A 27,925-nucleotide genomic window follows, 5' to 3' on the forward strand; every position below is an offset into this window, starting at 1 on the left:
CTTGGATTCCCGTGTGGGACAGGAGAGCCCAAGAAAGCTGTTGAAGGCAGCAGGAGATGGGGGGGATGTCCCTTCCTGCTGCTCGTAAAAACAATTCAGCAGCTAATTGGCCGCTAGGATTGTTTATACATGAAAGCTGCCCACCAACTGAAAGAAACGATACCAGGATGATGCCTGTAGCTGCAGGCGTCCTGGTATAACCACTCAAAGTCCATCGATGCACCAGTACATTGCTGGTCCATGTTGGGCATATATGTGCCAGCAGAGAACACAGTCATACGATGAATTGGCTCTGTGGATCAACATGACCGCAATTCATTCTTTTCTGTAATGCCCATGTTGAGTGTTCGGCCCAAAAGCGTTTTAAATTCAGAAACCCTGTTAGGTTTCCATGCGAATTGTCTGGCAAGAGCTGAATTTGGGTGGGCGGCCATGTATTTTTGTGCGTATAAATTACCTTGGCCCACAATTAATTGGTACAAATCTTCTGTGAAAAACAGTGGAGGGGCTAAACACTAGTGCTGGCAGCGAACGGGGCTGATCCTGCGTTTTTGTGGACACAATACAAAGGGGACACTAGTATAGTTAAGTTCATGGTCAATATATTGATCCGTACAAACACTAAACTAGTAATGGTGGTGATCAGCAATCTATAGTGTGCGGGCAATCTGACCCTGGCTGGGAGGGACGCCTACTGACCCTGATGCTATCTGATGACTCTAATGGCAGGAATACAGTGATTAGTAAAACATTCTATATACTGAAACTGTACTAATGGCACTGGTTGGGTGACGGGGTAATCAAATGGTTAATAGGGGCGATCAAAGCATTAAGTGTGCTAATCTAACACATGCATGTAAAATGTATTGGTGCTTTTATTCGGTGCTGTGTTCTCTCTTCTCTCCCAGAACTGATGGGTGGGGGGGGCAGTGGGGGCTTCGGTCCATTCACACCCCAAAATAGGAAGCGACAAGATTATGTCGCTTTGCCAAGAGCTGCTGCTTACCCGCACAATGAGGGTAAGCCGTTGGCAAGTAGTTAAGAAAAAAAAAAAAAAAACCTTAAAATAAATAATAAATCTCAATATGGTATTTTTTTCACATTTTATTATTTTTTTTGTTTAATACTTTTATCAGAATAGTACAATGTTACCATAGTAACATAGTGTGTGTGTGTGTGTGTTGATCAGGGATTTTTTATTTTACACTTCGCTTTGCAGGAGAAATAAAGATCATTTCCCCTGCAATGCAAAGCTTGCTGTCAGAACCTAACTCATTCATGAACTGTCATGAATGAGTTAAGTTTTGACAGCTCAGGATAGTGATCTGTGATTGGCTGGAGCTGGTCACATGGTACAGGGTGCTGTGATTGTATCATATGATAGCTGTGGGCCAATTACAGCTCACTAGGAAGAGAAGCAGAGCTGTTATGAATGACATTGATTCATAACAGTTTTGCTTACATGGTGATCATGTGATTGCATAGTGATCACATGATCACCGGGTCCCATTCACCATTGGGATCATCATTCCACTGTGTCCGTCGGACACAGCAGTAGCGAGCGGGGAGCGATATGCACCCGCTTGGGCGCGCAGCGCCCCCTTCTGTTAGTACAGAGAGAGCGATGTACGGGTACGTCACTTTGCCTGTAGCTGCTGCCCAACTGCTATACATTTAGGGCGGGCGGGTTGGAAGTGGTTAAATGTCATTCAACCTTGCCACTGAAGTAAACAAAGGGGCGGGGGCACTGGGTGATCCTGCCCCTTTGTTTACTTTAGCGGCCAGGGGAATGACCCCTCCTTAGCAATATGCACTGTTCCCTCACTGTATACACTTCTCTTCTCCTCTCCTGCCCCCTCATTGCATACACACTGCCACTCCCCCCCACAGAGGACCTGTCACTTATATGCTGTCACATAGGGGACTATTGGTCCTCTTTGTGATAGCAATAAAATCATAAGGTAAAAAAACAAAACACGAAAAGTAAAAAAAAAAATAAAAAAAATTAAGCCTCCACACCTGCACACGCGCAGGCATACATAAAAATATGCAATCGTTATGGCGCCTACGTAGAAAAAGAGAAGGCAATTGTGCTACACAATTGTTGCATATCACCACACACTCCAGTGTGTGATCGATAATTTTGTCATCAGAGCTTATGGGTAACTCTAAACTGGTGACCTGTAGGGGCTTTTAAAGCATTACCTATGGAAAAAAATTCGGTTTTCGATTTTTGTGCTGTTTTACTGGTGCGTGCAACTTTAGTGTATTTTTACTGAAATTTTGCATTTTATAAACCGTTGCGCTAATATGTGACATAAAAATTTGGAACTACCACAAATTTATCCTGTAGGGCGTCTACTTTCAGAAACATTTTAAGTAATCTTCAGGCATAAAATTAATTTTTTAATCATCTAAACCAAAAGTTTAAAAAAAAAAAAATTAAAAATTGCTCTGGGACTCAAGTGGCTAAGTGGATGTGTAAACTGATCTGGTTTTTTTATTTGAAAAAATGGAACTGAACTGATGATAAAAATGGAATGCCCATGTGAAAGACCCTTACTTTTATCCCAGTCTAGTAATATCTCCCTCTGCAGTATTGAGAGCCTCCAGCTGCCAGTGCCCATAAATAGTCCTCTGTGCCATAAAAATTTGAAACGTTGCTGGTTGTCATCTCAGGGCTGTCTTACGCTGCTGAGCTGCGGTTTGACAGCAGCATGGGTGCAGCGCTGTTTACATGTGGTTTTTGTGCAGGTCAACCGCACTTTCCCATAGACTTCTATTAGACGTTTTTGGTGATGTCTCTGAAAGCACACGAAAAGTCCTTAATGCTGAATCTTTGGTGCGCTTTCACCAAAATGCACCAAAGATGGGATCTAATAGAAGTCTATGGGAAGCTCTGGGTACACTGCACTGGATCTTTGCTGTGGCCAAACTGAAATGTGGCAGTGTGAAACCACCCTGAGGCTATTATGGCTGCACACACAAAATGTTTTGTGCAATGGCCACAGAAATTTGTATTGTGTTTTTTTTCTGGATTTTTGGTTGATATTTTGTCTCTATCATTTAAAATACACTTATGATAAACATTATAGACCCTTCATTCCTTTGTAAGTGGGCAAACTTACAAAATCTGCAGGGGATCAATTATTTTCCCCAATTTATACTATATGTATACTATGTGTGTGTATTTGTATATATGTGCTTGGGACAAACTTAGCTCTATACTCGGACAAAATATGTAACAAAAAATACAAAAACGTGTATACATTTCTTTAAAATATGGGCTGCTTTTTCTGTTGTTTTTCTGTATGTGTGTGTGTATGTGTGTTTATATATATATATATATATATATATATATATATATATATATATATATGTGCGTGTGTGTGTGTGTGTGTGTGTGTGTATGTGTATATATATGTGTGTGTGTATGTGTGTATGTGTATATATATATATATATATATATATATATATATATATATATATATATATGTCTGTATTTATATATAATCTCTGAAATCCTTTTGTCTTATTTTACCTTACGCTTTGCCCCTTCTGGTTTATCAGTTGCTGATTAGCATAACTAACATATTTTCTTCTCTACAGGTGGTTTCCAGAAAACATGATTGTGCATTGGCCTTGACCTTCTTCAGCAAGGACTTTGTCTCCCAGTATGTCAAGTTCAGGGTATCCTCCTAACCAAGGAGCTTTTAGCACTGAGCAGAGTCGCTACTCCACCCACCCAGTCCAGTATACTTTTTCCAGCAGCAGACATCAGCAGGTCAGTATTTTACTATACAATACTAAAGAAACTAAAATATTCCACCAGCAAGATATTCTTTAAGCTCTGGTTCACACCAGTGCAGCTTTGAATTTGCGCTATTTTGTGCAACTTCAAAACTGACTATTAAGTGCGACCTCAATGTGGTTTGCTGACACCTCATTTAACAGATGTCAAAGCAGGTTGCAGTGATGTCACACAAAAATAGTGTAGGAACCTTTTTCAAACTTGCTGGGACTTTGGTCACACGGATTTGAACGGTTCCATTGCTGTCAAGTTGCACTGGTGTGAATCAGGAATTAAGTCAAAGATGACTGACCTTGCAACTGCTCAGGGAATTGTAGTTTAATATATGTCTTTTATTGTTCTTTTGTTGAATTTATATACACTGCTCAAAATAATTAACCACTAGCCCTCCAGAGGATTTACCCCGCTTCCTGACAAGGCCATTTTTTGCGATACGACGCTACGTTACTTTAACTGACAATTGCGCGGTCATGCAACACTGCACCCAAATTAAATTTATGTCCGTTTTTCCCAGTGAATAGAGCTTTCTTTCGGTGGTATTTGATCGCATGTGTGTTTTTTTATTTTTTGCACTATGAAAAAAACGGCAATTTTGAGGAAAAGAAAGCAATATTTCTGACTTTTTGCTATTAAACATGTCCAGTAGAAAAAACAAAACACTAATTTCGTCATAAATTTAGGCCAAAATGTATTCTGCTCCATGTCTTTGCTAAAAAAAAAACAAAAAAACCCTGATACGTGTAAATTAATTGGTTTACGTGAAAGTTTTATAGTGTTTACAAATGGCAGTGTATATATACTGGGATATTTTTTAAATTTTTACTAGTAATGGCGGCGACCAGCGACTTATAGCGGGACTACGGCGGGCATTCTGACACTGGGAGGAACTGACTTGGTGTCAATGACATCCCCAGTGACACCTATACAGTGATCAGTGCTAAAAAACAAAAAAGCACTGACACTGTACTAATGGCACTGGGCAGGAAGGGGTTAACATCTGGGGTGATCAAACTGTGTGTTTTACATAGTGTGCTGTGTGTGTTTTACTCTGACAGCAGAGCAATACAAAGCAGCTTGTCTATAGAGCAATACAAAGCAGCCTATTTGTACTGACAGGGGAGACATCTGTATTGTTTACATACAGACCTCTCTCTCCTATCAGCTCCTCCGGCGAACACCGAGTCGTGGCGGAGAATCAGCGGCCGAAACCCGTTGCTTTGACATGTCGAGGAGCCAATAGCAGTGGTGTGGGTAGGGAGTGCGCACGTCCCTACCCGGAAATACAAAATCATGTATATATACCTGATTTTGTGCATCCCCTCTGCCCTGTAGCCGTACTTCTGCTATAGGGCGGTCGGGAAGAGGTTAAAGGAACACTTTGAAAACACATCAGATCTCAATGGGGGAAAATCTCATGCTGGATATCTATACTGATATGGACTGAGTAATGTGTTAGGAACCTAAGGATGCCCCATCGTTTGATGGAAATTAAAATTATCAGCCTACAGAGGACTGAATTCAAAGACAGCTGAAAATCAAAGTGAAAAAATGATGCAGCAGGCTAGTCCATTCTGCTGAAATGTAATTGCAGAACCTCAAAATGGTACTCAGTAGTTTGTGTGGCCCTCATGTGCTTGTATGCATGCCTGACAATGTCGGGGCATGCTCCTAATGAAACCATGGATGGTGTCCAGGGGTATTTCCTCCCAGATCTGGACCAGGGCATCACTGAGCTCTTGGACAGTCTGAGGTGCAACCTGGCAGTGTGGGGTGGACCAAAACATGATATCAGAGGTGTTCTATTGGATTTAGGTCAAGCAAGCATGGGGGCCATTCATTGGTATCAATTCCTTCGTCCTCCAGGAACTGCCTTTTGCCACATGAGGCCGGGCATTGTCATGCAGCAGGAGGAACCCAGGACCCACTGCACAAGTGTAGGGTCTGACAGTGGGTCCAAGGATTGCATCCCGATACCTAAAGGCAGTCAGGGTGCCATTGTCTAGTCTTTAGAGGTCTGTGCGTCCCTCCATGGATATGCCTCCCCAGACCATCACTGACCCACCACCAAAACGATCATGCTGAATGATGTGACAGGCAGCATAATGTTTTCCTCGGCTTCTCCAGACCCTTTCGTGTCTGTCACATGTGCTCAGGGTGAACCCGCTCTCATCTGTGAAAAGCACAGGGCGCCAGTGGCGGACCTGACAATTCTGGTGTTCCATGTCTATTGCCAATCGAGCTCTGTGGTTCCGGGCAGAGTGAGCACAGGGCCCACTAGAGGACGTAGGGCCCTCCGGCCACCCTCATGAAGTCTGTGTCTGACCAAACAATCAGAAACGTTTTACACCAATGGCCTATTGGAGGTCTTTGTGTAGGGCTCTGGCAGTGCTCATCTTGTTCTTGCTTGCACAAAGGAGCAGATGCCGGTCCTGCTGATGGGTTAAGGACCTTCTACAGCCCTGTCCAGCTCTCCTAAAGTAACTGCCTGTCTCCTGGAATCTCCTCCATGCTCTTCAGACTGTGCTGGGGGAGACTGCAAACCTTCTGGCAATGGCACATCAATATGTGCCATCCTGGAGCTGTTGAACTGCCTGTGCAACCTCTGTAGGGTCCAGGTATCACCTCGTGCTACCAGTAGTGACACTAACCCTAGCCAAATGCAAAACTAGTGAAAAATTGTCAGAAAAGATGAGTAGGGAAAAAATGTCAGTGGCCTCCACCTTTAAAACCATTCCTGTTTTGGGGGTCATCTCATTTTTGCCCATCTAGTGCACTTGTTAATTTCATTAACACCAAAGCAGCTGAGACTGATTAAAAACCCCCTCTGCTACTTAATTGACCAGATCAATATCCCAGGAGTATAATTGACTTGATGCTGTATTCTGATTAAAAAGTGTTCCTTTTAATCCTTTTGAGCTATGTACGTAATTTATTATTTTTTTTTTTTACTTCTGACATTGAAGGAAATATTTACACAATACAACAGTGAAAGTCCCCCAATATATTATCTGCCATGAGAACATTTTTACATTATTGAAGTTTGCGTTCACCCCCGTGAGGTCACTTGGCAGCATTATCAGCTGTAGGAGGCCAGCTGGCCTGTGCGTGTCATGAGGGGGTGTTCTAAGACTCATGTTTGATCCAGTTATCCTCTGTCTAGAAGAATAAGGGGATCTTGCCTGAATCTGAGAAAAGGCTGATTGTTTAGCTGTTTCCTGCTTGACATGCTGTCCAAATGATTGGAAAGGGACTAGCTTGAAGATTTAAACTCACTAGAATCTCATATAAGCGTTAACATATTAAAGTCATTTCAGAAATAAAGCATTTTTAAATCTGCACATTTTCTGTATCATAATGCCTGGTAATCCTGCCATTAACGTTTGTGAGCGGGAGTTTCCTTTGATAGGGTGACAATGCTCCATTCTTGCCTTATTTATTTTTTATTTATTACAGGTATTTATCTAGTGCCGTCAATTTTTACAGTGCTTTACAGACAGTATGCTGTAGATTCATGTCAGTCCCTGCTCTTTGAGGTCCATACCTCACATCTTTATATAATGGGGCCAATTCAGAGAGGAGCCATTTAATCTAATCTGTCAGCATGTCTTTAGAGTATGGGAGGAAACTGGAGTACCTGGAGGAAACCCACACAAGGATAGGAAGATTGTGTAAGAGGCTGAGTCAGGTGCCGATCAGGCATCCAGGTGGATCCTGACAATATGGTCAGGATCCTTTCAGACTCTGGAGCGGCTTCGTGATGTCAGCCAACAGTGGGCTAAAGCTGATTCTGGGTCACAGAAGCGCTAAAGCAAGTACATTCCTGTTACCCAGAAGTGACGTCTGGCCAAAGAAGCTTTGATTATACTCTTTTAAATCTTTAGTTTTAGGCTAGTTTCACACCTGTGCCAGTTGCAGTTGATGTTTTCCAGGTGCATTTTGCTGTGCAGTTTGCATTTTTTCCCATTCGTTTTTAATGCGTTTTGCATTTATGGGTTGTGCTAATGTTGCTAGGGGGAGGTGTCTGCTGTTATGCAGGAAACGCACCAAAAACATGTACATGCGTTTTACATGCTTTTTTGACGTGGTTCCATTGAAGTCTGTTGAACCTAAAACACAATCTGTTGTAGGTAAAAAAGTCCCTGATCCTTTCGAAAAACGACACTGGCTCAAAATTCACAGATGTGAACCAGACCCATAGGAAATCTTGTTAAATAGACTGTAGTGCGTTTCTGCAAACTGAGAAGTGCACTGAAAACCGCATAAGTGTGAACCTAGTCTTCGTATTGATTTCATTCGACTATTCAAGGCTGTTCTAATATAAATGAGTAATGTGCCATACACTTCATTTTCAAAGGGTTAAGATACATGTTACCTTACCCTAGGTTCACACCTAAGCATTTTCCGCAGCGTTTTGCAGAAACACACTACAGTCCATTTAACGTGATTTCCTATGGGACATTTTCACATCTCCGGGTTTTCACCCGGTGCGTTTTTTGGAAAGGGTTACGGACTTTTTTTTTTAAACGCAAACAGTTGCGTTTTTGGTACTATAGACTTCAATGGAAACTCTGCAGAAAAGCATATAGTGTGTTATTGCTGCATTTTTTATGCGTTTTAATCTGCCTAGCAACAAAAAAACCCCGCAAAGCGCTTCAAAACGCATGTACAAAAACGGATCAAAGTACTCATTTCTGCTTCTTGTCCTCTGCAGAGCAGTCACACTGGGAGGGGGAGGGTCAGAGCTTTATTGCATTTCACACTGATAATCCACACTGTGAGTAGAATAATCACTTTATTGTTGTGCTGGCTTCTCCTTCATTGTCCAATCACAGGTTGGTGTTTTATTAAGCTGGCCATAGATGGCTCGAATCTTGGCCGGTTCAGCAGGAATGCGGTTGGTTGCAGTAAAGAAAATCACATCATGTATGGCCTGCCTTAGTCTTGCTTTACTGCAGTAAGGGACGGTGAAATCGCCAACCTTGTTATGCGGTCTGGCAGAGACTAGTTAAAACACAATTAAAAATCTGTTGGCGGATGAGTTTTTTTTTATGTATATCATATGTTTTAGATGTGTTTTTAGCAGTTTCCCTGGAAAAACAGTATAAATTTTGTTGCCATGCGATATTAAGTTCCACGCACATTGGGCTTAAATGCTGCTTCTAGGGGTTTTTTTACGTTTTGCCTGTAGAAGCAGCTCAATGTTATCCGATGGGTCCATACACATTAGGAAGTTTAAAGGCATGTTTTAAGCTTTGCATAGAAGAAGGAGGAAAAAAAACTGGATTTTGATTTTGAGAGTTGAGAAAAAAACACTTGTACAAAAATACTCTGTATGAGTGTTCTTTTTTTCTACCAAATTTAATCCCATTGTGCATTGACCCTAACAAGAGAAGTGCAGGCTGTGCACAGAGTTCATTTTTTAAGTGTACAATTAGAAAAGCTATTTAAATGTCGGTTGTTGTTGTGTTTTTTTTTTTTTTTTTTTTCTGAACGTATTCAAGAAAGGCAAATGAAATTTTGTGAAAAAAAATTATACTCAGGTGGATGCAGCATCAATCCGATGCTGCATCTGTGTGTCCGCGGGACTGACAGTCTGGCTCTCTGTTTTGCCCCTCCAGCACTCCCTTGAGCGCTGGGCTGTGGAAGGGGCAAGAGGTGCTGGTTCAGTCTCTTGGTGGATTGCCGAGAGGCTGAGTCAGGGCCAGTCCAGGCTTCTGGATGAATGGTCAGGATCTTTTCAGAGCCTGCACCAGCTCTGTGTAAACAGATCAGAGGAGTACAGAACAAACTGCACTCATGTTCACTTTGTCTATTAAGGGCAAAGTGCCAGTGTCTTATTGATGGATAACACCAAGCGTAGTATATAATCCACACTCCCTCCACGCTGTGATCAGTTGTGTATTTATATCTTTTTTTTTTTTTTTTTTTTTTTTTTTTTTTTTGTGGACTTTAGCTTTCAAGCAGAACTCCAGTCAAAACTTTTATTTTCCAATGCAGTGGGGCTGTGCCTTCAGTGCATGGGTTAACTGCTTGTTGTGTCCAGGGGCTCAGGGAGAAGCGATACTTACCACGTCCTTCAATCCACTACACGCACCTTAGCGAAAAATAAATATATGTACATCTTTATCTGCCCAAAAAAAAGTGCATTTTATAGTTGAACTTATCCTTTAAGTTTAAAGTATGCATATAAATCTCCTCTTGTTGCCCTTTTCCCTCTGATTAACATGCAGTTAATATTTTTTTTTTCTAATCAAATTTTTTTTTTCGAGAAACACCTCTTTTGAGACCCATTGACATGTTTACTGGGTCTTACTGCTTGTTTTTTGAAGTGTAGTAGTATTGCATTTGATGGGAAGGGTTAGAAGGTTCTTGTAAGCATCATAGCACCCTGCCTCAAGTGTTAAATGAAAGAACACATCCCCAACATCCTGTTAGACCTGCATGCTCTTACCTAGTGGCTGGTGCAGACTTTAGCTGTGCAATCTGCTTATCTGTTGTTTTATTATACTCTGAGTGTGCAGTGTCTTCTCTCCAAATAGAGTAAAAACAGATGAAACCGCTTCAACTTGTGGTTATGGGCCATTCCCTTTCACACTTCACACCAGTTAGTTGTGTTTCTGGCTGTTTTCACACTGTTCCATTGCAAAAAGTGGTAAAAACGCATATTCTTCCCTTTTTTCAACTGAAAACTGATTAGTGCGAAAGGGCCCCAAGATATTTTTTCACATTTACCCACTTGCTCTCCAGAGGATTTACCTCCCTTCCTAACCACGCAACTAGGATTGTTTTTACATGAAAGCTGACCACCAGCTGAAAAAAAGGTACCAGAATGATTCCTGTAGCTGCAGGCACCATCCTGGTATAACCACTCAAAATCCAGCGACGTACCAGTACATTGCTGGTCCATGTTGGGCATATATGTTAGCAGAGAACACAGGCATATGATGAATTGGCTCTGTGGATCAACATGACCGCAATTCATTGTTTTCTCTAATGCCTATGTTGAGGGTTAGGCTCAAAAGAGTTTTAAATTCAGAAACCATGATAGGTGTCCATGCACATTGTCTGGAAAGAGCTGAATTTGGGTGGTCGCATAGTGATCATATGATTACCGGGTCCTGGTCATCGGGATCTTCATTCTACTGTGTCCGCTGGACACAGCAGCCGCGAGGGGGGAGCGATGCATGCCCGCTTGGACGCGCAGCACCCCCCTGTGTTATTACAGCCAGAGCGACATACGGGTACGTCGCTTTGCCTGTAGCTGCTGCCCTGCCGCAGTACATTGCTGGCGGGAAATGTTTAAGGAACACAAAGCCCTGATCTATTGATCAGGACCTGGATAGCTTAATTTTGGCATACAGGTGTTTGGAACCCCTAGAATAAATATTAAGGCTATACTGAGAGAAATATAGATTACTATTGCTTCTATCTGGCTTCCTTACATGGCTGTCTCTTGTGTATGTACATCTCAAAAATAGTATTTCACCTGCTTTAATGTGTAGTGAAAGTTACCAGCAGCCAGCCAAACCATTCTGCTAAAGGATATTGTGATAGATGGGTGATCTTTTACTTTGTAAAGATTTCAGCAGGTAAAGGTTCTCTGAATAGTTCATTGCTCTTGGGTGTTGCTAGAGCAGCTTGAATGAAGCCCGAAATGTGGGAAGCATGTATCCAGGGATGTATGCCCTACAGAGGCAGGGCGCTGAGCCCGATTGATGTCTGAGAGTTGGAGAATGTGAAGGGACAGGGGTAGTCCATGTCTTAACAGACCGGTGTGATTGATATGGGCAAATAGCAGTCATTATGTGAGCAGACAACAGGTTCAAACTAGCGACTGAAGGCACCTGTTAAGAATATAGGCTGAGCCTAGGTCCTCATGCACACTGGATGTTTTTACAGCGGCTGTTTTTTTTGCTTTTGACGTTTTTTTTTCTACAGCTAGTAAACCCCCCAGCATGTTATCCTATGTGTCCATGCACACACAGACTGTAATCAACGTTTTTTGGCTGGAAAATAAAATCCAGGACTAGTGGGTTTCTAGAGGAGTTTTTTTAGCTGTAAAAACGCTATAACGCTGAAAAATGCAGTAAAATTTTTTTTTTTTGGTGCAAAAAATTGCAAACATGGGAAAACGCCGTTAAACGGTAATGTGAAAACGCTAAAAAAAAAGCTGAAAAACACAATTAAACGCTAATGCGAGGACGCTAAAAAAAAGCTGAAAAACTCGTTTTTAATGTGACTTTACACAGCTAACATTACCAGCATTATCAAAGCGCCCAGTGTGCATGGAGCCGTAATCTGGCAGTTGATGGATTGAACGTCAGCAGGTTCAGCAAGGACTGGCCAAATTTCAATCTATCTATGGCCTTTCTCATTAGAGAGAGGCCGATCTAACGATTGGTTTCTCTCGTATAGGGATGTTGGAAAATAACAATTTGATCTATGCTGTAGCCAATTGGCTGTGCTGATTGATGTATTCAGACAATGGAATAGTTGGCCTTGTCAGAATACAATCGCACAGCACAACTTCATCAAGTTAAGATCCAACTTTAAAATAACTTATAAAGCAAAGATGTGTCAGTGAAAGTCTGTTGGAGAACACAATAGGGTGCTCTAAAGTATATTGGATTTATATTGCCTCTGATATGCCTTGTATCAATTTATACCTTTTTAGGTGTGTTGATTTTAGCATGTTTAGGCCTCGTTCACACCATACGTGCAGAAAAACTGATGGAAACTGATGTGCAGATTTCACTTGTAGAGACATCTGTTTACATCAGTTCTCATGCGCACTGAAATGAGTTTTTTATTTATGCTGCAAAAAAATATGCACATGTAGAAAATCTGATCTCTATGCAGCTTGGTGTGAATGAGCTCTGTTTTGAGAAAATGTAAAAGTCGATAGCTACAAATACTGTAACTGCTTATTTTTAACAAATGGACACTCACCTGTCCAGGGATCCAGTGCCGCCCATACCCGGTCCAGCTCTTCACCAATCTTTGGGTCCCTGGCGTCAGCATGTTTACTGTGGAAATCCGGCTTTAATGCTCAGCTATCTTCCCACAGCACGGGTGTGAGCCATGCTGCTCTTTGTGAATGGCCCGCAGCCTTCTGAGACCTATGACATGTCCCAGAAGGATGCAGGCAGCAAGGACAGGGGACAACTTGGAATCGCCAAGACAATCCATTCGGAGGTGGGAGTAGATAAAACCAGGTACCCGCTCCCCCTCCCCTTTTAAAAAAAAATTGCCAAAAAGTAAAAGAGGAGGGGGGAAGAGGGCATAAAGTGGATCTGAGCTAGGGAGTTTTTTCTTTTTTTTACAGCACACCCTTTATAAATTGGCTATATACTATAGGTAGCCTTGTTCAACACTATTTTTTTTTTTCCGCCTTCAGCCATGAGAGAAAATCAGTTGATTCTCTCATCCACGTGAACAATCGCCACTGCTGACTATTGTACTCAGGTACCTGTGGCACATGTAGCTCCTTTATTGCAGTGGGGTTGCCAAACAGTGAAAGCATCTGATAGGATGCAGTCCCTGTTCAGCCTACAATTTCCACCAGTGCTCAGTCAAATGTTAAATCAACTTTTTAGTTGAGCCGGGTAGTGCTTGCAGGGCCAACCACAGCTCAAATTTTGGCTGATTTCTGCAGAAACCTGAGCTGTCTACGGCTACCTTTTGGCTAAAAATCAGAAATTATGTTTTAATCTATTACTGAACTGCGGAGGTATATGGATTGGCTCAAAATGTTTAGTAGGTGAAGTGAACTTAACATTGACGTCTTGATCAGCATAAGAGCCAGACAACTATCATTTTAATGGGGTGTTCTGTAAGGGCTGCCTATGTATTTTTAAATACCTAGACACTGTGAGCTCAGTTATGCAATGGTGGATATGGAAAACCTATGTCATGCACGTTGACCCTTCTTTTCTGGCTCTTCCTCCTTGAGGAAACCTATTGGATAATCTTGCATACCTAATGGAAGTGGAAGAAGAGCGTTTAACATGCCCTGTTTTCCATCCCTTCTTAGTGTGCCTACCTGGTTGTTATAATTTTTTTTTTCTCCCCCCTGTACAGGAGTTTCCCATACCAGAGTACCGCAATGCTCATTTGGAAGCCACCCAGCTATTGCAGCAACAGCAGCTCAGAAGACGGCCATCTTTGTTGTCTGAGTTTCACCCAGGGTCTGACAGGTATGTGTTTTTTTTCCCTTGATGGAAACACTTGAGTATTCAAGCATTACATATATTCTTTGTAATTATCTATTTTCCATCATATCAGCTGAAAAGACCATGACCACCATAGAACATGTATTTGGTGGAAGCTTATATACACAAGCGCTCACACTTTTGCTGACTAAGATAAGTGGAGAGTTGCAGGGGAAGCTAATTTTTGCCGCTCCCCCATTCGGACAATTGTCGCTTTGTTTAGTAGCTACAGCAAAATCTGACTTACAGAGTCTATGTGGTTTCAGCTGTACCCTCACTCCTAACAGGCCTATGCGTGTGATAGCTACCTGCTAAGGTGAACACTGTTTATCTTCCATCACATTGCTTAAATGCAACTGAAATTCTTCTGCTGTACGAGCACTTCGTTAAACCACATTGGAATGTTTGTTGGGTTCAACAGATTGCTTGCTAGACAAATCTGGTTTCCTTGTAAAATAAGCCGCCAGCCGCTTAGCCCAGAGCTATACAAAAATGTGCTTTTTCAAGTGTTTCGAAGTATGTAAAACAGCTTCTAGTAGTGCAGCTCGCCTCTTGACCACACCATGCACAAATATTAGTTTTGAAATTATCTCACTTGATAAATTAAGACTTAGAGCTTATCATGAGTGTTTAAGAAATGCACATTTGTGAGTTGTGTTATGTTCACTTTTAGGCCTTGATTAACCTTTTTAAATAGGTTAAACAATAATACATAATGTTCAGCTATAACATGCTATAATAACACAATTATATTGGAACAATGGGGCAGAAAATTCGGTGTCGTTTAAATCGTTTAATTTTTTTTTTAGGGGATTCACACCAGGTGACATGGGACTGCACTGGGAAGCTTGTCCAACATAGTCCTAATGCAAGACAAGGCAAAATGGCTTGCCTCATATTTACCTGGTTCACACCACCATGTTGTGATGGTGTACAGGCAGTGTGCGCTGAAAAAAATGCAGCAGGCATACTTTTTTCCAGCATAAGCAGGCAATCCACTAGCTTGCAATGTGTGGCTGGCAACAGAATTTAATGAAACGTCACTTTTGTGACATTGCAATAATCTTTTAAAAAAGGAACAGAGCAGTGCACTGCAGTGACCTCCCTACATCACACTTCAGCAATTGGTGTGAATGGACCCTAAATCTTGGCTGTGCCATCACCTGCATTGCCAGTCTATGCTCATTATATGTAGCCATAAGCATCCTGATTCTCAGTCATTCACATAATCCTGTTAAACTCCCCCACCCCCAGGCAAAACCTTTTGGAGAGGATCCCAATATAAAGGACACCAAAGAGCAGTTAATGGAAAACCACTGTTCAACCAGGCTGATTCTTCTCAGTGAACCGAAGGAAGGAGCTACGAAACAGATAGAGAAGCCTGCAAATTCTTTTCCACAAGTGTCTGCCAATATGGAAGCTCGCATTTTCCCAATTCATCTTTCAGGACAGCACATTAGAGATAGTCTTCACCTACCTAAAACACATCATCCAAAATCTAATAAAAAGCACGCAGTCACCTAGTGTCCTCAGTATTTGTGTTTCCTCCAACCTAGCAGGAACATCAGAATGGTTTATTTTCCCTCAGGCCTTCATGCTAGTTGCAGTGGCCTCCTTGGTATATGCTTCCCCATGATTCCAGGACAGTGGACTTGGAGGGGGTTGCATATCTGGGGTTTTCTAGTCTACTTTTGTAAGTATCCTAGTCAATGGACCTTCTCTCCCCATTACCTTCTTGGTTTCCCCAAGGTTCCTTCTCCACCGGAGGAGAAGCAGCTATTCCTATGGGTGCCAAGGCTCTAGTGGAGCTCTCCCTTACTCACATTTATTCAAGCTCGAAATCCTCGGTGGCTGGCTGAGTTCCTGATGATAGATGCTGATTGGTATGGATGGATCATGGCTGCTGGCTTACCCAAATCTTTTGTAGGGAGAACTGCATGGCTAGAGCAGGTTCATACTCCACCCCCTCCCTCCTTCCCCGGGGATCAGTGAGGTTGGAGCAGAGGCATCTGGCGTCCTGACTACTTCCAGATGGGGAAACATGTCAGGTGCGTAGGCCAAGACCGAATTCAGCTTGCTGTGCCACAGGTCCCCCTGAATGGACAGCAATATGGTGGTTGGTGAGTATACCTTGGTGCCAGCATCCACAGACACCAGGGAGGGAGAGCAAACGGGGATGGAGCAGTAGGTGGATTTTCCGAGGAGTATTACAGCAGGTTTCATCTGGCCAGCAAGGTTATGGAAGCTCACATTATCAACACATTCCTATTGGTTTGTCGCTAGGATGGGCTTCCTCACTGGCACTGGCTGGAATTAACAGATCTGATCAGTCCAGGTTATCAATAGCTGTGCAAACAGCCATGAATAGCTACAGCCACAGACAGCCTGTCATTGCTCTGTATGGGCTCAGTGGCTGCAGCTATTTGCACACATCTCTCTGCGCCAAGTGGTGCGTTCCAAGGGGCCATCTTTGATGTTTGTTGGAGCTACATTCTGTCATCCTCTGCAGAAAGGCTGTGAGGTTTCTGAATCTGACTGTGGATGCTATGGGAATTATGTTAGCCAGTGGAGGCAATAAATTAATGCTTTTACTTCTCTTTTGAAATGTGAGTGGCCTGGTATTACTAGTACTGCATGGGGTATTAGCAGTATTACGCTATATTATTTTTCTCTCTTGCACTGCTGTGGAGCTGGTTTGGAAGGAAAAATCAGGAGTGAGTGGAAGGAGAATCCCAAGCCCTGTATGGTGGAAAGGAGTCCTGGAGGCTGTAGAGAGGGTTTAGGATCCCTAAAATCCTAAAAGGCGTATTACTCACCATCATCTGGTGAGTGCGGTTGATGTTGGTTTCACACTGGTGGATGGTGGAAGCACATTTTTTAGGAGGACTTTTTTATAAGTTTTTTTTATGCACTAAAGTATTTGGGAAAAAGGACTTTTCATTTCTATATATATTTTTTGGACACTTTATTATATTTATCATTATATTTGTTTGCATATTTTTTATGATTTTCAATTTATTATCCACTTGATTTATTGATTTGATATATATTTTGTGTGGGGGTTTTGATTTGCGCTGTTTATGGTTTATATTCTTTGGTGTATTACACTTGTGCGCAGCAGCAATTCATACCCTTATATTATATCTTGGGAGTATTTTTCCTGTGCGCTGGGGTTTGTAATACATTAACTAATATAATGAACAATATTTCAGAGATTGAACAATTCAGCCATATGGCACAGGCAAGGCTGTTTGAATCACATCAGTGATTTTGCAGCAGTTTCATCCTTCTTCTGAAAATGATGTGCTTCTTTAAAACTGGCAGGGTTGAACCTAAACTATTTTGCCTGGACATGCATTTCAAGGTTTCATGTTATTTTGTTTTAACCATTTAATTGCTTTAGCTTGGTCTGAACATATTCTCTTATCAAATTATGAAAATCTTTGTTGAGTTTAGTCTTTTTCTGTTCTGACTTTGCAGGCCTCAGGACAGGAGAACAGGGTATGAACAGCAGTACCATTCTGTGTCACAAAGTGAGCATGACGCCCTGGAATCCAAAAGACCTCGGCTGGAACAGGTAGATTCACACTACCGGGTTGCTGCGGCTTCTGTCGTGCCTCTTGTACCAACCATCCCAGAGGGGCTTCGACAGCAAGCAGATGTTAAGAAGGTATGAAGACTGTTGTGGAACTCATTAGTACACTTCATTCTTGGAAACCAACGAATCTAAAATAGGGCTGACAAGTGCCACCACGTTTACAAAAGAAAACAAAAAAAAAAGCAAAGAGGCCTTTTTTTTATGTTTTTGCTTTGTGGCATATATTTTAAATATTATCCTTGTGGAATGTCCATAGTTTACTTTTCAATTTTTTTTTTCTTGAAGGATTTTCGAGCTCCATATGAAAAACTCTGCTTTAAACCTCCAATAAAACCGTTGTCATGGATCCAAAACACACCCAATAAAGCTGGCTTTATAGCGTGGATGGAGGAATTTCCTGCTGTGGCTATTGTAATCAGACAGTCCAAACAGTGGCTGTACCTGGCTGGATGCAGATGCTGTTCAGTTTTTGATTCGCTTTTATTATCGATGGAGGATGGGTGGTGAGAAGGCCATTCACAGAGCAAATTTCCATTGGTTCCTAGTGTATGGCCAGCTTAAATGTAAACAATATCAACACTTTGTCACTTTTATTTCCGATGTATTACCTGACAGCATTTGCATTCTGAATTATTTACTGCCACAGTGCTAGTAAATACAGTTTAGCATGAGGGAATTGTTTCAAATGATGGGTGATTTATAGGGCCCTAAAATAAGGTTCCACTTTTTAATAGGAGGACCTCCACTCTAAAATGAAGAAATTTTGTTTGCCATACAATGGTGGGTGTTCATGCCAGCGTGCTTGCGTATAATTAAAGTGTAACACCGCTTTCTTTATCGTACATCACGGGACACAGAGCAGGCTATTCATGACTATGTGGGTTATATGCCATCTGTAGGTGAATGGACCCTGTATGACCAATTGGAGAGGAGGTCCTCCCCTATATAACCCCTCCTACACAGGAAGTACTTCAGTTTTTTCGCCAGTGTCTGTAAGGTGGATGGTCACTGAAAGTGTTGCTTGTGCTCCTGGAGCATACCTAAGGTCTAGTACAAGAATCATGGAAAGCTGTGAGCCAAAATGGATGGTACCTGATCCTCACTGGATAAGGAGAAGAATCCTTGGGCTTTTGCCTGTAATGCAGCCTTACGGCGCTGGACCCCGTGTGGATGGAACCCTGTGCAGTTTTAAATCTGACCAAGGCGTTTTCCAGCGGGGTGCTATAAGGGTCCCAGGCAGTGGCCCCACATTATGGTAACCGGGTCCTTGAAGGTCTGTATGACAATGCCCACCGTGATGGGCAAAGGTTGGTGCCTGGCAGAAGTCAGGGACCTGCGACGGGACTGGTAAGCTATGTCATTTTCTCTTTGTAAGGAGAAAAAAAAACAAACTCAAATTTGGAGGGAAAAGAAGAGGTACTATTTGTTTGGCCAAAGTTTCCACCAAGGGGAGTGCTCACAGCATTTTAGCCTGGGACATGCTTGCCTGTTTCTGTTTGGGCAGGAGGGAGCATTCTGGTCCCTAGAAGTGCGACCGGCTATTAGCCGTCGTGGGACGCGTGCACGGCGGGGTGCGCTCGCATTCAGCTAGCAATCGCGTGCACATGTGCTAGTAGCGGCCAGAAATGGAAGTTGGCCATATTTATTTATCAGGACGCCTGGGCACATGTGGGCTCTTGCTGCTGCTGGATTCCTGTGGCCGGGACACAGAGCAGGCTATTCAGTGAGGCACGTGAGTACTCCCTTGAGGGGGAAGGAGCATTGCCTAGTCAGTTAGGAGCCGCCTTTGGTGGTCTTAAGGTCATCAATTTGCATTGATGTGTTTTGCATTGAGTGTTTTCTCCAGCACATTACTTACATAGCTATATCTTGTGGTTTGTGTCTACTATTGAAGGTGCACAGTTTTTTACACTATCTGAGGTAATGTCTTCCAGAAAGCGGAGTGGGGGAGGTGCATCAGGAAGGGGCACGAATGTACCCCTGCCAGGTCCTGAGGAACCTTAGCTGAATGTCTGCTGTAATATCCTCTCCTGAGAGGCCAGAAGAAACTGGGCAATCTGAGCCACTGCGTTTATCTGGCATTGTGGCCACTACTGGGGCATCTGCCTCGGCATTTGTAACCAAGGATGATCTTGCTTCAGCCTTAGCGGGTTTAGAGGATAAGATTGCAGGGATGATTGCATCGATTTGTCAGGTGACTAAGGCGCGGGAGAGTTCCCTGTCACTAGAACCACCAATCCTGCAGCAGGAATGGGTGGAATCTTGAGGATGGGGAAGAACTGGCGGAAGGTCAGGCAGTAGAGTCTGTCTGAGGGGTCACAGCCTGAAGAGAAGCAGCCGGTCTCTGCCTCCCAATCTCAGATTATTAGTCCAGGACCTCACTGATATGGTACAATCTGGATTCAGGCTACATCCAATAGAAACCTCTGAGGTTATTTATACTTCTCTGGGCACTTTGAATCTTTCACAGAGTACTCAGGTCTTTCCAGTGTATCCTCTTCTGGAACAAATTATGTATGCTGACTGGGATCAGCCACCAGCGTTTTTGTTCCACCACAGGTTTTCTGTTTTGTATACTATGGAAGAGAAGTTAAAGAAATGGGGGATGTCTGTAGTGGATGCAGCTGTTTCATCCCTGAATAAGTCTTTAACATGTCCTGTGGATAATGTTCAGGTTTTCAAGGATCCAGCAGATAAGAAACTGTAGTCTCTCCTTAAGGCCTCCTCCCTGGCAGGTTCTGCCGCACAGCCTGCAGTGGCAGCTATTGGCATTGGCCGGAGTCTTTCTGAACATGTCAAACGACTGGAAGACCATCGGTGCACGGTGAATACTTGGCCAAGGATTTGGGGGATGTTGCATGTGCTTTGTAGTGCGGTTGATGCTCTTAAAGATTAAATTCAGTAAATTTCTCGCTTGGCCCTCTTATCAGTGCATATGTGCAGGATTTTGTGGTTAAAGAGTTGGTCAGCAGAACTGCCATGCAAAAAATTGGCAGGTTTTCCCTTTCATTTAGAGCAGCTGTTTGGGGAAAATTTGGACAAATATATCCAAAAGATTTCAGGGGTAAAGAATTCTCTTCTACCTTTTTAAAAGGAGATCCAAGCGCCCTTCTTTTAAGATGTCAGGGACTTTGATTGCTGGCCCCTCATCTACCATGCAGTTGTTTTTCCACACACAGGTCTCAGCCTCCAGGGGTAGAACTCAGAATCAAAACCTGAGGAGGCCCTGGGTGCAAAAGTCATCCATGGCAGATCCAAAGTCTGCCTCTTTATAAAGGGATGCCCCCACTCGTTTGGGTGGGGGGAAGGCTTTTCAACTTTATTCTGGGGTACAGACTAGAATTTTGGTTTCTAAAATCAAATTTCCTGATTAATCCAGAGAAGAGCTTTGTTACAGGCACTCGATCGACTATTGTCTCAGGGGGTGATCACGGAGGTTCCAGCGGACGAAAGGTTTCAGGGGTTTTACTCAAACCTGTTCGTAGTCTCATAGCCAAATGGTTCGGTCAGTGGTGGCCTCTTTACAGGAAGGAGATTTTTTTTTAGTGTCCATAGGCATCAAGGACACATACCTACATGTGCCGATATTCATCCCACACCTAATATTTCTATGGTTTGCAGTAGGGGCTCAGCATTTCCAGTTCATAGCACTACTGTTTGGAGTCGACACGGCTCTCAGAGTTTTCACAAAAATTCTTCCTCTGGTGTTGGGGCTGCTCAGAACTTGGTGGGTATTTGTCATAGATTATCTAGATGATCTGTTGCTCAGAGGTCAATCTGTGCCAGGTTTGAAGCAGGATGTGGTCCTTGAGATGCAGATCCTGGAACAGCTGGGCTGGGTGCTCAACTTCAAGAAGTCGACCCTGGAGACACATTTCAGGCAAATATATTTCTGCCTCCAGGTAAACTTTGTGCCCTGAAGAACAAGGTTTGCAGTTTAAAAGTCAAGAGGTATCCTTCAGTTTGCCTCTGTATGAGCTTGCTGGGGAAGATGGTGTCCTTGTTCAAGGCTTTGCCCTATGCCCAATTCCACTGCAAAGTAACATTCTGCCTGTTTTGGAACAAGAAGTTTCCGGCCCTGGATTACTGTATTTCTCTATCTCCAGAGGTACTGCGAAGCCTGAATTGGTGGTTAATGACTCACAATTTGGAGAGAGGGAGATCCTTTTGGCCAGTGGTGTGGAAATTGATAACAACCGATGCCAGCCTCTCAGGTTGGGAGGCCGACCTGGAGGAGGCCACAGCTCGGAACGTGGCTTCCACGGGAAAGGGTTCTACCCATCAATGTCCTGTTACTTAAGGCAGTGAGGCTGGCTTTGAGGTATTGGACATCCAGGCTTCAGGGTTGGCCTGTGAGGATTCAATCCAACAATGCCACAGCTGTGGCATACATTAACCACCAACTTGGTACTAGGAGTCGAGGGGCTCAGAAGGAGGTGAATTACATTCTGACCTGGGCAGAGAGATATGTTCCCAGTTTGTCAGAGGTGTTCATTCCGGGGGTAGAAAATTGACTGGCGGATTATCTCATTTGCCGGTGGTTGATTCCAGGGGAATGGGTTTTGCATCCCAAAGTGTTCAAGGGAATTTGACAGCGATGGAGTTGCCCGGATGTAGATCTATTGGCATCAAGGTTCAACAACAAGATCGGTCGTTTTGTGTCCAGGGTAAGGGACCCACGTGCGGCAGTGGTAGAGGCCTTAGTGATTCCTTGTAACCATTTTTCACTGATTTTATGTCTTTCCCCTGATTCAGTTGCTGCCACATCTCTTACGCAGGATTTGGGATGAGTCTATTCCAGTGATACTGATTGCCCCGGCCTGGCCCGGGAGTGCCTGATATGCAAACATGGTGAAGATGACAGTAGACAGGCCATGGTCCCTGCCGTGTCGGCCAGACTTGCTGTCTAAAGGTCCTATATTGCACCCAGCTTTACGGTCTCTAAATCTGATGGTATGGCTATTGAAACATAGATCCTAAAGTATAGGAGAGTATCGGATTTTGTCACCCTCATGTCAGGTGCTAGAAAGGTAGTCTCCAGGAACATTTATTTTACGGAACTTAGAAGCTTACATTTCCTGGTGTATGTTCTGGAAATGGCACCCACGAAAGTATGTGATTGGTAGGATTCTGTAATTTCTTCAAACAGGGTTGTAGAAGAAATTGGCTGTTGGTACCATTAAGGGCCAAGTTTCAGCATTAGCTGTTCTTTTCCAGACCCATTGCGTCTCACTCTTTGGATCGCACCTTTTTACGGGGAGTATTGCGTATTGCTCCTCCTGTCAGGTTGACTTTTTGTTCTTGGGACCTGAACTTGGTTTTGGAGGTTTTGCAAAAACCACCATTTGAACCTATTAGAGAGATTCCACTGGTCTTGTTGACACGTAAGGTTTTGTTTCTAGTGAAAATCACTTCTGTAAGAAGGGTGTTGGAGCTGGCAGCCCTTTCTTGCAGAGAACCATTTCTGGGTTTGCATCATGATAACGTGGTGGTGCGACCTCAACCGACTTTTACCAAAGGTGGTTTCTAGTTTTCATCTCAATCAGGACATCATTCTGCATTCATTCTTTCCTAGGCCTTAGTCAGCAAGAGAAAGATCTCTGCATACCTTGGATGTGGTACGTACAGTGGGGATCGAAAGTTTGGGCACCCCAGCTAAAAATTTGTATTAATGTGCATAACGAAGCCAAGGAAAGATGGAAAAATCTCCAAAAGGCATCAAATTACAGATTAGACATTCTTATAATATGTCAACAAAAGTTAGATTTTATTTCCATCATTTACACTTTCAAAATAACACAAAACAAAAAAATGGCGTCTGCAAAAGTTTGGGCACCCTGCAGAGTTAATATCTTGTACTGCCCCCTTTGGCAAGTATCACAGCTTGTAAACGCTTTTTGTAGCCAGCCAAGACTCTTTCAATTCTTGTTTGAGGTATCTTTGCCCATTCTTCCTTACAAAAGTCTTCCAGTTCTTTGAGATTTCTGGGCTGTCTGTCAGCACTGCTCTTTTAAGGTCTATCCATAGATTTCCAATTATGTTGAGGTCAGGAGATTGTGAAGGCCATGGCAAAACCTTCAGTTTACGCCTCTTGATGTAATCCCCCGTGGATTTCGAGGTGTGTTTAGGATCATTATCCATTTGTAGAAGCCATCCTCTCTTTAACTTCAGCTTTTTCACAGATGGCATCAAGTTACCATCCAAAATTTGCTGAAATTTTATTGAATCCATTTTTCCTTCTACTCGTGCGATGTTCCCTGTGCCACTGGCTGCAACACAACCCCAAAGCATGATTGATCCAACCCCATGCTTAACAGTTGGACAGAGGTTCTTTTCATTAAATTCTGTGCCCCTTCTTCTCCAAACGTACCTTTGCTCATTCCGGCCAAAAAGTTAAATTTTAACCTCATCGGTCCACAGAACTTGTTTCCAAAATGCATCAGGCTTGTCTATATGTTCATTTGCAAAGTTCAAACGATGATTTTTGTGGTGAGGACGTAGAAGAGGTTTTCTTCTGATGACTCTTCCATGAAGACCATATTTGTACAAGTATCTCTTTATAGTGGAATAGTGTACCACAACTCCAGTGTCTGCCAGATCTTTCTGGAGGGATCGTGCAGTCAAACGTGGGTTTTGAATTGTTTTTCTCACAATCCTGCGAGCTGTTTTGTCTGATATTTTTCTTGGTCTTCCAGATCTTGCTTTAACTTCCACTGTTCCTGATGACTGCCATTTCTTAATTCCATTCCGAAAAGAGGATATTGACATCTGAAAACGCTTTGCTATCTTCTTATAGCCTTCTCCAGCTTTGTGAGCGTCAACTATTTTCAGTTTTCTAGACAACTGCTTAGAAGAACCCATGGTGCTGATTGTTGGGGCAAGGTCAGATGAGTCTGGGCATTTAAAACCTTTGAGATTGACATCACCTGGTCTTCCCAGACGATGATTGAGAACAATCCATGACACTGGCAGGTTTCAGCTTTGCAAAGGGGGCAGTGCATGCTATAAATTCTGCAGGGTGCCCAAACTTTTGCAGACGCCATTTTTTTGTTTTGTGTTATTTTGAAAGTGTAAATGATGAAAATAAAATCTAACTTTTGTTGACATATTATAAGAATGTCTAATCTGTAATTTGATGCCTTTTGGAGATTTTTCCATCTTTCCTTGGCTTCTTTATGCACATTAATACAAATTTTTAGCTGAAGTGCCCAAACTTTCGATCCCCACTGTACTGTAAGGATCTTCTTGAAGTTGATGGCACAGGTCAGATGCTCTTTTGGAGCCTAGGCAGGGGCAGACTGCATCCAAGGTGACTATTTCACATTGGCTCCACCAATTGCTCGTTTAAGCCTATGGTTTGAAAGGCAAGGTCCCTCCCTTTCTGGCGAAGGCACACTCTACCAGGAATGTGGGGGCATCTTGGGCAATCCGCCATCAGGTGTCAGTGGCTTAGTTTTGCAGGGCCGCTACATTTTCTTTGGTTCACACATTCACAAGGTTCTACCAGGTGGATGACAGATTTGCAGAGAGAGGATTCTGCCTTTGGCCGGAGCGGTTTATGGATGGCTGAGTAGGTCCTGAGGGATTGATGTGGCTATCATGGTGTTACCCCCCTCATATTTCTTTATTGCTTTAGGACATTCCACATAATCATGAATAGCCTGCTCTGTGATGTGCGATAAAACTGGATTTTTTTTCTACATAGGAACCTGTATAATCTATTTCTTGGAGTATCAAAAAATGTGGAGGCCTAGCTAGCGCACACGTAAGCAGCTAAATGCACTGATAAAAGGAATCACAAAACCTTTCAATAGCAAGCAAAACAAAGCAATAAAGTGCAGCGCTAAAGTAATAAAAAACGAATGAATACAGTCTTAGGTGGACAAGCTCTTTAATAAATATAGGGAGTGCTGATGTGACAGTTCTGTTATGAAATCCAATGCGGTGTCCAGTGAAAGAATGGTAAGATTGTCTACTAACCAGAAGCGCAATCAATATGCGCATATAGGAATCCAAGACCAGCTGGAAGTCTGAAGTGGGAACAAGCCAGGTGGAATGTTGATGTCCTCCAGGGGGTCCCTCAATCAAATAATGGGTACTGGTCTGGTCTGTCACCTCTCTCCTCTGGTAGGAATGGAACACCAGGGGGTCCCTCAATCCTGTGGTGGGTGCAGATCTGGTCTATCACCTCCCTCCTCTGGTCCGAATGGGACGTCTTGTCTTTCGGTTGAATAAATACATTCAACACGTGCAGCACCCCACACAGCTCTAAATATCCGCCATACCACTCGAAGGCCCGCTCCCCCCTGCGCCGGAAGAACTGCTCCCAGTACTCGCAGACCAGACCAGTACCCATTATTTGATTGAGGGACCCCCTGGAGGACATCAACATTCCATCTGGCTGTTCCCACTTCAGACTTCCAGCTGGTCTTGGATTCCTATATGCGCATATTGATTGCGCTTCTGGTTAGTAGGCAATCTTACCATTCTTTCACTGGACACCGCATTGGATTTCATACCAGAACTGTCACATCAGCACTCCTTATATTTATTAAGGAGCTTGTCTACCTAAGACTGTATTCATTAGTTTTTTATTACTTTAGCGCTGCACTTTATTTCTGTGTATTTCTTGGAGTACTTCACGGGACACAGAGGTCCTGCTCCTCTTTCTGGAATTTCATTGCTTGCTACAAAAACTGAGGTACTTCCTTTGTAGGAGAAGGTTATATAGGGGAGGATCTTCTCTCTGATTGGTCGGCCAGTGTCCATTCACTTATAGATGGCATATAACCCACATAGTCATGAATAGTCTTCTCTGTGTCCTGTGATGTACTCCAAGAAATGGATTTTACAGACAAGTATGTAGAAAAAAATCCAGTTTTTGTTGGAAAAAAAAAATCCCCTCTGGGTGATCTATGTTCATTGAAGGATTTTGACAAACTTTGTTGTTGATTCCTATCTTTTGTTGTTAGTGCAATATGAAAAAAAAAAAAGAAAAATTTTCATAAAAAATTCAAAAAAATTTTTTTTTTCGTACGGTCACCAGTGTCCCTGATTACGGCCACATCAGTTATATGATGATGCTGTACTGCACTGGTGACACTGTAAAAAAAAAAAAAAGTGTCAATTTTGTTTTTTTAATGTCCCCGTTTTCCAAAAAATTATGACAAAAAAATTACAACTTCAAAAAACTCGCCATGCCTCTTATGAAATACGTCGGACTGTCTGCTTTGCAAAAAGGGGTCATTTGGAGGATCTCTGTACTGTTCTGACATTCTTGGACCTCAAGAAATTAGATTGGCTGTCAGTACTTCAGGGTTGATCAATTTTCAGATATATCCCATAGTTTGTGAGCTCTATAACTTTCCTACAGACTAAATAATCAATACTGATTTGGGTTATTTTCACCAAAGAAATGTAGCAGAATACATCTTGGCCTAAATTTTATAAAGAACAATTATTTATTTGCAAACTTTTATAACAGGAACAAAGAAAAACTAGGTTTTTTTTTTCAAAATTTTCGGTTTTTTGTTAATTTAGTAAAAAATAAAAACACCAACAGTGATTAAATACCACCAAAAGAAAGCTCTAGTTGTTGCATGACCACGCAGTTGTCATTCAAAGTGTGAGAGCGCTGAAACCTGAAAATTGGCCTGGGCAGAAAGGGGGTAAAAGTGGCCAGTATTTAAGTGGTTAAGTAGTGATCATAAATATTTTGTATTTTTAAGGAGCAAGGCTTGTCTGGCAAACATGATCCCCCTTCCTCTCCCCTGTCGGGGCATCAAGGTGAGGACCAGGAAGCATCCCCCTCCAAACTCTCTAAGGAAGAACTGATACAGAGTATGGATCGGGTGGACCGTGAGATTGCAAAAGTTGAACAACAAATTTTGAAGTTAAAGAAAAAACAGGTATGACATTGTTGAATACTCTTTTGTTCTAACACAGTGAAGTAATAAAGACAGGAGCACAGTCAGTGACCCATTGCTTCCACAAAGTAAAATTTGTTTAGTTGACCTTGTTCTTAAAACTGCTTTTAATAACTTTTATCTGTGTTTTCCCCAATCTGGTTGCTGTCCCATGTAAGGTACAGTCTCCTGCCACAGCCTCACATGGCTTAGGGAGTGGCCTGAGCAAGCAGATGTTGCCACAGGTTCCTTTGGCACATCCTTGAATACGTCTAAGCACTGGAACTGCCACAATTATGGTCGGTTAGTGAAGGCATCACTCTTATACATGGAAAAGTAATGCTTAGTCCAAGCTTACTTTTCCACCAGTCAACCTGGGATTTAAGAAATAACCTGTGAT

General features: G+C 42.7%; 1 protein-coding gene across 1 annotated transcript in view; it reads left to right on the top strand.

Moving 5' to 3' along the window:
- LOC149449204 (nuclear receptor corepressor 1-like) overlaps positions 1-27,925 on the top strand; it is a gene marked incomplete at its 3' end in the record, with an annotated part of 180,567 nt that overhangs the window by 43,981 nt on the left and 108,661 nt on the right. Inside the window, exons 2-5 of the mRNA XM_089693693.1 lie at positions 3,610-3,784; positions 13,892-14,007; positions 17,503-17,692; positions 27,349-27,528. Coding sequence (XP_089549819.1) covers positions 3,677-3,784; positions 13,892-14,007; positions 17,503-17,692; positions 27,349-27,528 — 594 coding nt within the window. The remainder of the gene's footprint in view (positions 1-3,609; positions 3,785-13,891; positions 14,008-17,502; positions 17,693-27,348; positions 27,529-27,925) is intronic.

The sequence above is a fragment of the Staurois parvus genome, unplaced genomic scaffold, assembly GCF_062004578.1.
Source record: "Staurois parvus isolate SC_StPar_1 unplaced genomic scaffold, SC_StPar_1.0 ptg000635l, whole genome shotgun sequence".
In the NCBI taxonomy this organism is placed as follows: Eukaryota; Metazoa; Chordata; class Amphibia; order Anura; family Ranidae; genus Staurois; species Staurois parvus.